The 12,808-nt window shown below is 35.5% G+C and overlaps 1 protein-coding gene across 1 annotated transcript in view; it reads left to right on the top strand.

Annotated features, from left to right (window-relative positions):
- Positions 1-3,624, top strand: part of LOC145673417 (uncharacterized) — a 755,597-nt gene extending 751,973 nt beyond the window's left edge. Inside the window, exon 34 of the mRNA XM_081743106.1 lies at positions 3,067-3,624. Coding sequence (XP_081599232.1) covers positions 3,067-3,270 — 204 coding nt within the window. The 3' untranslated portion in view covers positions 3,271-3,624. The remainder of the gene's footprint in view (positions 1-3,066) is intronic.
- The last annotated feature ends 9,184 nt before the right edge of the window (positions 3,625-12,808 follow it).

Raw genomic sequence — 12,808 nt, 5'->3', positions numbered from 1 at the left:
ACATGATAATTGATATTAGAACAAAATTAACCTTAGTCACAATTTCAGAAGGAGCTAACGTTTTGACTAATTGCATCCATTTACTTCTAGTATACTTTGAAAAATGTGCAAAAAAGTAGCAATTCCAAACGAATGAATTATCATCACAGAATTCAAATAAAGTACAAATAACACATAAAAACATAACGATATTTACAGTGGAATAAAACAAGAATCAATTGAATATGGTTTTCTCGGATGCCGTAACTTTAGCTTAAGTTACGTGACCAACGAATTCACTTAAGTTCCTCTGAAAGTCATAAATCGAAATACAGTCTTTCGCGTTATTTATCTCTACAGTTCTTAGTTTCTTACTTTGATAATTTTCGCCATCTATGAGATTTCTACGAAGTCCCCATCGAACGAAATTAGATCTAACGCTTACATGCTTCTTAGGTGTACGTAATCGTACTACACTAGGATTAGGTTCGGTTACATTACCGTTACTCGTTATTTAACATCATCTTGTATATACATTGGGATCATACTTTAATCTCACATGAATGTATCGAATTTGGTTTCGATTAAGGTTCGTTTGATTCAGGTTATTACTGTATTGTACGATCGATGGATTTTCAAAATTTTGCAATATCACACTTAGATGATGGAAACCAACGCACTGCATCACGTTGTGTGAAAGCATCATAGGATTGTCTACTAACATCATTTTGGTCTTTTCGTTGAATGTACAATTTGACAGATTCAACTCAATCGGCCAATCACTACAAACATTGGTGGGAACACACGTTTTCTTTCGGAATTTCACGAATACTGGAATCAACTTTCTTCCTGCTTCATGAACATATTTCTTGGTCTTTCTTTCATTCTAATTGCATAATCAGCCTTGTACATATTTTAAAATATCTTACGCGCAAATTAAATAAGGGTGTACATGTAGTAAAATTATTCAAATATACAACGTACTGTTGTAAGATGTTCTGCAGGATGAGAGTGGCCCCATGTCTGATTAACCCTTTTGGAATTTTGAGATTTTTAAAGTAAATTTTACATTTTCAATCAAGCAGATACTGCATCATCACTATTCATCCTAGGATTTTGGTTTGTACCTCATTCTCTTCAGAATAATGCAACCTTTCAAGCACTACAATTTGCATGTCCGTATTATATGCGTGAAAAGGAGAATTCGAGAAAAATGGGGATTTTTCTGAAAAATCCTTTCCTCAAAAGTTTATTCCCCCCTGGACCGGCCCTGTGTTAACGTATAGATCTCAAAATCATTTGAAAAGTATTAAGTGGTGTACGCAATGTGGATGTCGACCACATATAGCCTATATGTGTTCTTGGATCCCATAAAATATTTTAGACAACATTTGCAAGAGATCAAAATAAGCCATTTGCTTTATAACCTTGAAGGCCAAACACTTGACATCATGACCACCACCAACTTGACGAGCTCCTTCTCAAAACACAGTACGTATGTTTTACAATGCATGCATGACTGAATAACAAAAAATCCATCAGTAATAGATGTTAAATGAGCGTTTTAAAACAATACACACGCATGGTATATATACACAGGGCCATGCCGTTGGGGGCCGAATGAGGCGAGGGCCCCGGGCGCCGAAATTAGGGGGCGAAAATTCGGAACAAAAAAGGAAAAAATATAGGTAAAATTGCTTGGAATATATGTATGCGGGCGCCGTCGTATACTCTCGCCCCTGGCGCTGATTTTTCACGGCACGGCCCTGTATATGCATACCATAAACCTCGAAAGGGTTAAACACCTTGCATTTTCTTCAGATACTTCCAGAATTATGATAACTGTCTATATGTTCATAAACATAGACGCTGACTGCATGAGTGCTACTAGCGACAAGCACCCATTGGACATTTTTGGTGAAATTAATTTCGAAATTACACTTTCATGTTGTGAATAAGCAATATGTAACCTAATCTGAATTCTAGTAATGCAAGTGATCTAAGTTATTTAGTAATTACACGATGAAATCTTAAAATTGTGAAAGCAATCTATCGAACGAGTTCATTTGCAACTTTGTGCGATATTTATTATTTATAATTTTAATCTTTCACAAACTGATTGAAATATACATCATTATTTTAATATTTTTGTCTCTCTTTCTTTTGCTCAATATTTCTAAACACACTTGGGATGGGAAACCAAAATTTCAATATTTAGTTAGCGTTTGTTCAACACAAAATGTAGGTAATCGTGTTTTTTTTTTTTTTAAAAAAAAAAAGCACTGACGCTTTTGCAATATAAAAGTGATTTTCACTGTTCATTTTTTCAATATCCTATTGCGAGCAGTCCCGGGTTCGATTCTGGATGGGGAAACTCGGTCGAAAAATTGTAAAAGCTTTTCCAGGCCAGCCATCCTTAGTGAGGTTTTAAGGTTTTCCTCATTCACACCAGGCAAATGCCGGGATCGTACATAACAAACAGGTCCCAAGCCGCTTCCTTCCCATTCCTCCGATAGTTGATCGCCGAAGGACGTCATCCCTCATACGTGACGGGCTAACATGGCCATAAATGCCGAAAGTCCAGAAATTTAATCCCTCATTCCTAATTCAGTACTACTCGAATTCAGTACAACCAGTTTTGGAGGCACAGCTTTATTCGACTGTTTTTTTTTTTTTTTAAATTAAGTGCGAGGTGGCGTGATTTTTCTTACAAGTACTGAAGAGGGAACACACATTTTAAGTAATAATAATAATAATAATAATCAAAAATAAGTCTTCAAACGCTTATGTAAATTCTAGGTATACCAAGGTATTTTGGCTTCCATTAAAAACTAATGGCTGTATCCCTTTGGTGTTAATAGGGTTAATATAGTATATAAGTTTCTTGTAGAACACGAACTTCCATATAGGGTAATTTTATTACGCTTAAGATATAAGAACTAAGTAATGTGATATTACGTTTAATAAAGTAAACATTTTAAGAATTGAAAGCCCTCTACCTCACCCCCACCCCCCACCCCGTATTGTATACGACTGCTATAGGAGCCTACCGCTTGAGAGAAATAAAAAGCTGTTCTGTTGTTTCAGGTCGAAGGAATCATGGCTAATATACCTTATGAATATACATATAAGGCTATGACTCAATGCGTGATTCTCACATTGTGTAGAGACGACTGGTGGGACCAGCTTGCATATTTTCCAGCAGCTGTGAAAAAGATACAGGAAAATCTTAGAAATTTAAACATAGAGGATGAAGTATCTAGACCGGAACCACAAATAATAATGATATGATAAAATATATTTTAAGCTCATTAGAACCCACCTCAAGGAATTTAGTTCTGAGTAAACCAGGAGTTAGCAAGTAAACTGCACGTTTTAAACTTTGCCTCGTTGTAACATTTCTTTATAGGTCTAACTTATAACAAAAAAAATGTTTTGATGCGTTGGCATTTCATTGTGATTGTTATGAATAATTAATTTTCTTCCTTTCTGTGATCGTTCATATTTCTTTAAGTATTGAAAAAAATGTTTAATTTGTGTCTTGATATATTCGCATTTCTATATAAATATTGTTAACTGTTCTCGTTATGAATTGTGATTATTAATTTGATATTGTGTATTGTGAAAGAAGTAAAAGTCGCACAGAATAAAGCCATTTTAACTTCTGTTCCGTGCACATTTTTATATTAAGATGTACTAAACGAACTTAACACCTTCACTGCCATCATATCTGTTGACCGTTATCACCTGTACACCACTGGTAACAGTTCGCCAGTAATATTTTGTCTTCTTTCTTTTAGGTGTATAATAAATTCATGGTTTTCTTTGTGTATGGTTATGCATATACGCGACCTGGACATTAAATTTCGACTTCTACCTCATATATTTGTAATTGCATACACACCTATAAAACAAATGCGACACTATATTGTTTGTGTATGGAAAAGTCATACACGCGGTGTTGTACAGGAGAGCCGTGTATATGAAATTCCATACTTACAGCAGTCAACGTGTTAAACAAAGGGAGGTAATCAGTTCTTTAGATTTTCTGAGCAGTAACGACGCTAGAGGTGACAAGGGAGGCTGGCGTCCCCGATGACATCGTTTGCTCACACTGATTGTTCTCCAGACATGTAGTATTCTAATGATGTATCTCAAGTAGGGTTGTAAACACTCATTTTTGAAACGAACTTAATAACTCAGCTTAAACTCAAAGTGTAAAAAGTAAGTTATCTCATCCTCAAACACTAGTGAAAGGATTCTCCGACCAAGTAACTTTGTGGTGGACAACGTCGTGTCCGTGGGTTTTCGCAGATACTCCCGCTTCCTCCCACTTCCCCATTCCATCAATTCTCCATCATCATTTACTTGCTTTAATCATCGTCTCCCTTAGCCAAAAGGGGCCTAACGTGGAACGTTAAGCTAAAATATTTCTTTTCAAGTGAAAGAAGCGCGCTGAACTTATGCTCAGAGCTACAACAGGACTAATCCGTCGTTCAACAGGAAAATTATAAATAAAACTACACCATGACTTACTAACTAAAATATTTACTACTAGCAGAAATGTCAGTTCCCCGTACGAACAGTATGCGACCTGAAACACAGTAGAGTGAAATGGGTTATCTAAGGGGTTTCTTATTTATTTATTTATTTATTTATTTATTTATTTATTTATTTGTCCTACAGAGCGCGTGACCCTCCAATCCCACCTTGAGCTGAAATTCAAAAACCGGCTTCGTACAATATTAAATATAGTGAAGATCAAACTCTGTTCAAATTGTGGTGGCTCAAGGTGTCTATGCGAAAATCTGACATACATAAATCTTTTTAAACATTAGTATAGATGGTGCAAATTAAGAACATTTCGGTGTACAAATGATACAAAACTACTGTACAAAAAAGAACAATGTCTTCAAAACTCATTTATACAAGCGGCAAATGTAATTGTAGTAATAAGATAGAAAATGAAATGAAATCTTTCAGTTAACGTACCACGACTACGCCATTAGGCTAAGGGAGGCGAATGATTAAAGGAAATAAATGATGATGGAAGAATTGATGGGATGATAATGTAAGAGGAAACGGGGGTGTCCCAAGAAAACCCACGGACACGATATTGTCTTATCACAAACTTACTTGGCCGGGACCGAATGAGGAACCCCATAATACACCAGATGAAAGCGCTAAACCATTGAACCACCGTGGACCTCAGCAATAAAATGGAAATAACAGATAATAGAAACGTGATCACCATATATAGGCTTTATAAGAAATTGAGCCACAACGGTAATTTGTATGTGAAAGCGTGAACAGAACAGAACTTATGAAGCAATGATCGAATGATGTCTCATCCGAAGGGTCCAGACAAAAGAACAAGGTGTCCGAGTAGTCTAGGGGCCACCCATAGGTCCTGTTGGATCGAAAAGGTTGAGAGCAAATTAATGGACTTTGTCTAATGGTACTAGTGGATGATTTCTGGCTTGGTCACATGTTCTGGAAACCGTGAGTTTTTTTTTGGCAATATGGCCGCCAAGGTCAAAGTCGCCGAAAGAATACTCTATATCAAAAATCTTTAAATATATTTAAAACGGTTGAGTTTTTTGTTTTTTAAAAAATACCCTCTATAAAAGTTGTTCACAAATAAATTTTGAGCAAATTCACTATTTTTACCTTTTTGTTCAGTGGCGTAGCATGATCAAAAATTTAGAGGGAACTATTTCCTAAACAATCTTACACATATCTGGACCATATAAATATCAATTTGATAAAGAGATAAGTAGATATTTCAAGGGGGAAAGTTGGAGCATGTATCTCCCTATGCACCCTGCACGCGACACTCTTGCCTAAAATCTACCATAATCGCAAAAATGCACGCAAAGTTAAATGCTGATATATAACGTAAACGTGTAGTCTACATTTTATTTTATTTACGTTTACAGTATTTAGTAAAATGTAAGTCATTGTAATTTGTCAGATGTTTTAATTCATTAAGTAAAAGTAATCGAAGGTGCTTATAGACTGGCAAAAGAACTGCAGCTGTGGTTCCCGACTAGTGATGGGTAAATTCCCGGGAAGATATTTTTTGGGAATATTCCCTGGGAATATTCCCGGGAAGATTCCCAAAATGGGAATTTATGTACAATTACAAAGAAAATTGCATTCTATTACTATATTATGATTTCAAAGATAAATTCGTTTTTATATCCCAGTATGTTATTACTGTTGTCCCCAGAGGAGTCTTTAAAATGTATATTCTGAACGATGTTATCTTATTTTATTAATATTCTATTATATTTTAAAGTACGCATAAATGTATATTTACTTACAATATGTTCTATCAATTAAATATGTGTGAAAAATTATGTAGTAAGTCCTAATACTTTTAAACCGCTAAACAGTTTAAATTTATATATAAGTGGATTTGCTAAACTTGACTCTACTACTGATATTATAAACACATTAAATTTACAAATTTTATAAACCAATTAGATTGGGTAAATGCCAGAAGATACATGTCTGACCAATTTATCAACATTTGGGCATACATATTTATGTTCACAAAATTTGCAAGATACTTACTTATCTTTATATTTTAGCACGTAACACTTCCATACACGACCTTTCATTCTACCTATTTCTCGAAATTCACATGTAATACGTTAATTCACATGTAACAGAAATCCGAGTACCTCTTCAGAAATTAGTCAGAGATTCCCGGGAAGATATTTTTCGGGAATATTCCCGGGAAGATTCCCCAAAATGGGAATTTTCTGGGAATTTATGTACAATCACAAAGAAAATTGCATTCTATTATTATATTATGATTTCAAAGATAAATTCGTTTTTATATCACAGTATGTTATTACTGTTCTCCCCAGAGGAGTCTTTAAAATGTATATTCTGAACGATGTTATCTTATTTTATTAATATTCTATTATATTTAGAGAGTACGCATAAATGGATATTTATTTACAATAGGGTTCTATGAAAGTAAATATATTTCAAAAATGGTATAGTAAGTCCACATACTTTTAAACCGCTAAACAGTTTAAATTTACATGTAAGTGGCTTTTCTAAACTTGACTCTACTACTGATATTATAAACATATTAAATTTTTAAATGCTATAAACAATTTTGTCAACATTTGCGCATAAATATGTATGTTCACAATATTTGCAAGATACTTTCTTATCTTTATAACTTTGTATGTTACATTGCCACACACGACATTTCCTCCTGCCCATTTCTCGAAATTTCGTGCGTTAATTCACACGTAAGAGAAGTCCGAGTACCTCTTCAGAAATTCGAGTCAGAGAGAGGAGACAGGCCTACGTCTATTACTAACGGTAGTTCAGGTTTATTAATAGTACTTCATCTCTATTTCTACATAAGTTTACTTAATTCTAAATTACTTTACAAAATGGTTCCTTTTCATCATTTGTAAATTAGTACTTTGCTAATTTTGGCTGTTGTTTAGCATTGGGAGCCAGTTTTTGCACGTACTTTTTTGCAATATTCTATTCCGATGCGGTTGTTTTATGGTTTCATACGTTAAATTACGTTACCAACATTAAATTCAGACAGCATGGCAGAGCGAGAGTTAGCGAGTGAAGGCGGGTTACAGCCCCGCATGGCGCGTTGTTTTATATCTTTGTTACCAACAATTCACTTTCTTTTCTCACATAAATCACTTCCACTTATATTTACTGTTTGTACAAATCCCTTACTGCCCTAAAAAATTGTGTTCGATACTTTCAAGACTACTTGAACATCACTATCAACTCATTTCTTCCGTAAATCATCCTACTATTTGCTAGTTTTGGCCCCCCAATATAAACAATTAGCTTACTTTTTAGTGCAAATTCAAATGGAACTTAAAAATCATATTATTAGTTATAGAAAGTACAGTCAAATAATTTAAAATTTTTAACCTCCAAATTCTGAAAACCTAGAAGTAAATAATAATATAATAAAATAAAGTAATTAGTCATATGGTTCTTATAATAAAGTAAAAAGTTGGAAATAAATTCCTTCCCGGGAATTTATAGGTCAGGGAAAAAACCCGGGAATATTCCCACTTTTAAATTCCTTCCCACCGGGAATATTCCCACTGCCCATCACTATTCCCGACGAAGTTTAAAAACATTTTCTTCGGCCTGGGTTCGTTAAACACTTGTACAGTTATCGTCAACTGCATTAGTGGTTATCTGAGTGAAAGTGGAGCAAAAGATGTGCTAACAGAGGCAGAAATATTTGGGACAAAAATGATTGAGATTGTGCTTTGTGCTAGTCACTAGTCTCGTCGAATTCGAGGTCTATTTCTATTCGCAAAAGCAATTAAAATTTTACAGTGGCAACAATTCTTTCTCAAATCAGCTCCCAGGAAATATATGGATGTCATTCAATCAGTGAAACATCTTCGAGATGCATGTAAAGTTGAAGTCCGAGATGCAGCAATACGTTCGCATATTGAAGTTTCCAACGTTATGCTACCCATGATCGGTTATTTCAATTCCTTTGTGAAAGACGGATGCAATAAGGCAAAAATGTTCTGTTATTGGAATACATTCATCACTTTTGTGTTCCCAGTCTTAAGAGATATTATTCGAGCTGACAGAGAGGATAATTGGGAACTTCATATATATCTTCTTTTCCGACGCGATCTTCCACTGTTCTTCGCGTTCGGAAAAATTAATTATTCTAGATGGAGCTCAGTTCATTTGGAAGACAGCTTGAAGCTTCAAGAAATATACAAAAGCATTCATGAGGAGGTCATGAGAGGTAATTTTGCTAGATCGAAACTTTAGTGGAGTTGCAATGGACCAGGCACTGGAGCAACTGTACAACAAACCCGCAAATGGTCCAGAAGGAATCATTGGGATCACAAGACGGAAGGAAGCTGTTCTCTAACGCGGTCTAATTCAACATGAAGAGACCAGCATCAAACACTTCCATCGTATGATGTGCAAGTTCCAGGAAAATAACGAGCGCACGCTTCACTACGAATTCTCCTTAAGTGTCACGCAATCAGATGCCGATTTTGTGAAAGAAAATTGTAAATTTTATCTGTGCAAAAAAGAACCTGTTTGATTTAAATGATTGTAGTTAGCACAATCTAGTAACTAGAAAATATTATACGGAAACTGACGAGAACTTCAGGCTGACATGCACGAGCATTGGCGACAGAAAATACCTTAAATTTCGTGACGATAGATTTATTAAAGGGACAGTAAGTTGTTCAGTCCTCTTTCGCGAATAAAAATCCCGAAAACTCAACAAGAAAACAAGAAATTTGACATCGTGAAAGAAACATCTGAAAGAATGAGGATTATTGACATAGCTCACAACTACAGAATATCCACTTGATCACTTATTGTGCTACGAAATAACTTCAACTTTGTTCTTCCTAAGAAAAGACGGCTTCCTGTCCAAATGAAACAAATCTGAAATGATAGAGGAACTGGAAAAAGAATTGCCTGAAATGTCTACTTCAACTCTCTCTGTGTCTTCTTTAGCACATTCAGTTGCACTTGACTTCATGCATCATGCCTGTATTATTGCTGCGTCGGTTGAAAGTCGTTGATGACGTTTGGAGATTTTGCATATTATATCTTGCGTAGAATTCTATCGGTAAGGATCAAGCAGAATTGATATCACATTCGATATGTATAAAGAGTATAGTGTAAAATCGCACGAACACCTCAGAAGATGTGAGGATCAACTCACTGAAATTACCATCAATGACACAAAAACCCGAATGTCAAAAGATATGCATGCATTCTGGGCATCTTCCCAAAATGGGTACAGACTGCAAATGGTTTTCGTCAACTATTTGATGAAACAGAATCATGAATTGCGACTGATGGATGTGTATGTTCGTAGGGAAAGAAGCATTCACATATTAAATGCGGAAATAAGCGATGTTCCTGATTTGCAATCCAAGCTAGAAAAAGCTGATGAGAGGATATTTTTGCATACTAAGCATGCAGTCTCCAACTCGAGCATTAAGCGTCTAATTCTTGCATCCTCTGATACTGATGTATTTATGAGTGCCATGTATTATTACCAGAAAGACTTCAGAAGTCACAGATTAGTAGAATTATGGGTATTATGTGGGGCTGGGATCACTTCACGGTATGTCTCCATCCTTATTCTTGCTGAATGTTTGCGGAGTCCTGTGACTGATGTCTTACCGCACCAGGGGTGTAGCCAGCAGGTTTATGTAGGGGGGGCCGTCGTTTTTGAGGGGGGCCAGCTACAAAGCCAAAAGAAATTATGTTGCAGCTAGTGTTTTTGAGGCATGAAAAAACCGGCAAATTTTGGTTTCCAGCTTCTTCTTCTTCTTCTTCTTCTTCTTCTTCTTCTTATTATTATTATTATTATTATTATTATTATTATTATTATTATTATTATTATTATTATTATTATTATTATTATTATTTGCTTTTTGTGCATAAATTATATTCCAGGTAGTTTTATTATGTTTAACCAATAATCACTGTCCCGGACCAAATTCCTTACCGGACCCGGAATATACCTTTTGCATAACTAGTTTAAGCCCTTGTACGCAGAACCTATCTACATAAGGCTAATTTTCTTTGAAATTTCACTTATTTTCTTTAAGATTTCCTCACAAAAATAATTATTTATTATTCGTGACTAAAAGAACATAATTATTTTATTAACATCTACAGTACTGGCACAATTATTGTGGATTTTTGATAAAGACAAAACTTTTGTGCAAAAATGTCTTGCAAACAATTTTATTAACTAATATTTTATTTACTTTACCACACCAGTACCAAACAAATATTTATTAGTTATTTTAGGTTGGTTTTACAGTCTTATACGGGAGTGTCTGGCAATACAGAGAGAAAATGTCTGACAACCCTGACACAATCACTGCATTGTCAGGACAGAGCTCAGTAATAGTCTGGCATTTGCGTGGAGAAATGTGTGTTTATTGCATTATCCGCCTGCCATTTGCATGTTATCACTTTAGTTTTGTGTGCTTGTGCATTCAAGTTTAATACCAACTTTTTTCCCCAGATTTTCTAATGTGTTTATGCAATTGAGCAGACATGGGCAAAGTTCGTGATTTGAGTTCTCGCAAAGTTGGACAGATTAGTGTTTTATTGAAAGAAACCACCTTAAAACAGAAAGAAATAGGGAAGAAACTTAAAGTTTCAACTCAAACCGTCAGTAATATGAAGAAGAAGTTGGAATATGGCCACAGTTTGGCATCAAATAGGGTTGGAAAATGTGGTAGACCTAAGAAAACAACACCGAGAATGGACAGAAAAATAATTAAAATGGCAATTAACAACAGAAGAGCATCTTGCAGAATGATTTCCAACTAACTTGAAGCAGAGGGCACTACCATTGCTCGCAGAACAGTAAATAAGAGACTATTGGAAGGTGGACTAAAAGCATATCGTCCCAGAAAAAAGCCTCGCCTTACTGATAAGATGAAACAGGCTCGCAAGGCCTGGGCAGAGACTCGCGTTGACTGGACATCTGAGCAATGGGAGAAGGAAAGAGCTCAAAATATTCATGTAAAAACGTTAATAACACAAATGATTAAAATTATGCAAAATATTAAACTTTACTTCCAATTTTAAGCCTTGCAGACTTTCACGTCATTAAGCTTACTCGTTATTCAATTGCTTCCATCACTTTCATCAGCTGTTCAACGCCTTATTTTGTGGCCTGTATTGTTGCAGACTGTGTTCTGTGACGGGTCTATCGTTGCAGTGCTTAACGACCGTGTGCAGACTGTAAGAAGGCGATCAGGTGAGCAATTTACACCGGAATGGTTAAAGAAGACTGTAAAATTCCCTCAGAAGGTCATGGTCTGGGGAGCCATTTCTGTGCATGGAACAATTCGTTTGGAGATTGTTGATGGCACCATGGACTAGTATAAGTACAAAGAATACAAAGAATTACTACAAAGACGTTTGCTACCTCAAACAAGGGACTGGTTTGACGATAGACCTTGAATTTTTCAACAGGACTCTGCCCCGTGTCATACGGCAAGGTCAGTGAAGACCTGGTTTGAAGAAAATGGTGTAGAAGTGCTCTCATGGCCTGGAAATTCCCCGGATATGAATCCGATTGAGAGTTTATGGTCTGTATTGAAAGATGAAATACATGAAGTTCCCGTAACGACCAAAGCAGAGCTCATACAACGTCTTATCAAAGTATGTATTCATTCAGGTAGAATCAGGGAATTGTGCAGGAAGTTGATCACTGGAACACCCAGACGTGTTAAAGCACTTGTTAATGCAAAGGGTGAACAAACTAAATGGTTGTTTACTATTGACGTACTCACTATTTGTGAATAAAATTGATTTGCATTATTATTTGTTTGCTTAAATGTCGTTTTTGTAGAAAAATTATGTTCTTTCCAAAAATCCATAATAATTGTGCCAGTACTGTATGTCTTATTTCCTGTTCTAGGGGCCGTCCACATATTACGTAACGCTATTTTTGACCAATTTTACCCCACCCTCCTGCTTGTCACACTTCGTAACGCAAGGCCGAACCCCACCCCTTTGTTACGTAACACTTTTTGATCTTTATTTTTTCATTATTTTGATTATTTTAGGGGTTATTACAATAAAAAACTATTTTTAATGGTAGAACTTTTTATTAGAAAATGCTTATATTATTGTGAATATATTTATAGCGTTTTTCGCCAACAAATCAAAGTATTAGAAAATGGTAGACTCGTAATAATCTTTTATCCCCATAAGGTTGTTTAATTAACCAAGGAGGTCGCACCCATCATTTTAGGTCACTGGTGATTGGCAAGGAGAAAGTACTGCG

The sequence above is a fragment of the Thermobia domestica genome, chromosome 16, assembly GCF_964235325.1.
Source record: "Thermobia domestica chromosome 16, izTheDome1.hap1.1, whole genome shotgun sequence".
In the NCBI taxonomy this organism is placed as follows: Eukaryota; Metazoa; Arthropoda; class Insecta; order Zygentoma; family Lepismatidae; genus Thermobia; species Thermobia domestica.
This window is presented reverse-complemented; position numbering and strand designations above follow the sequence as displayed.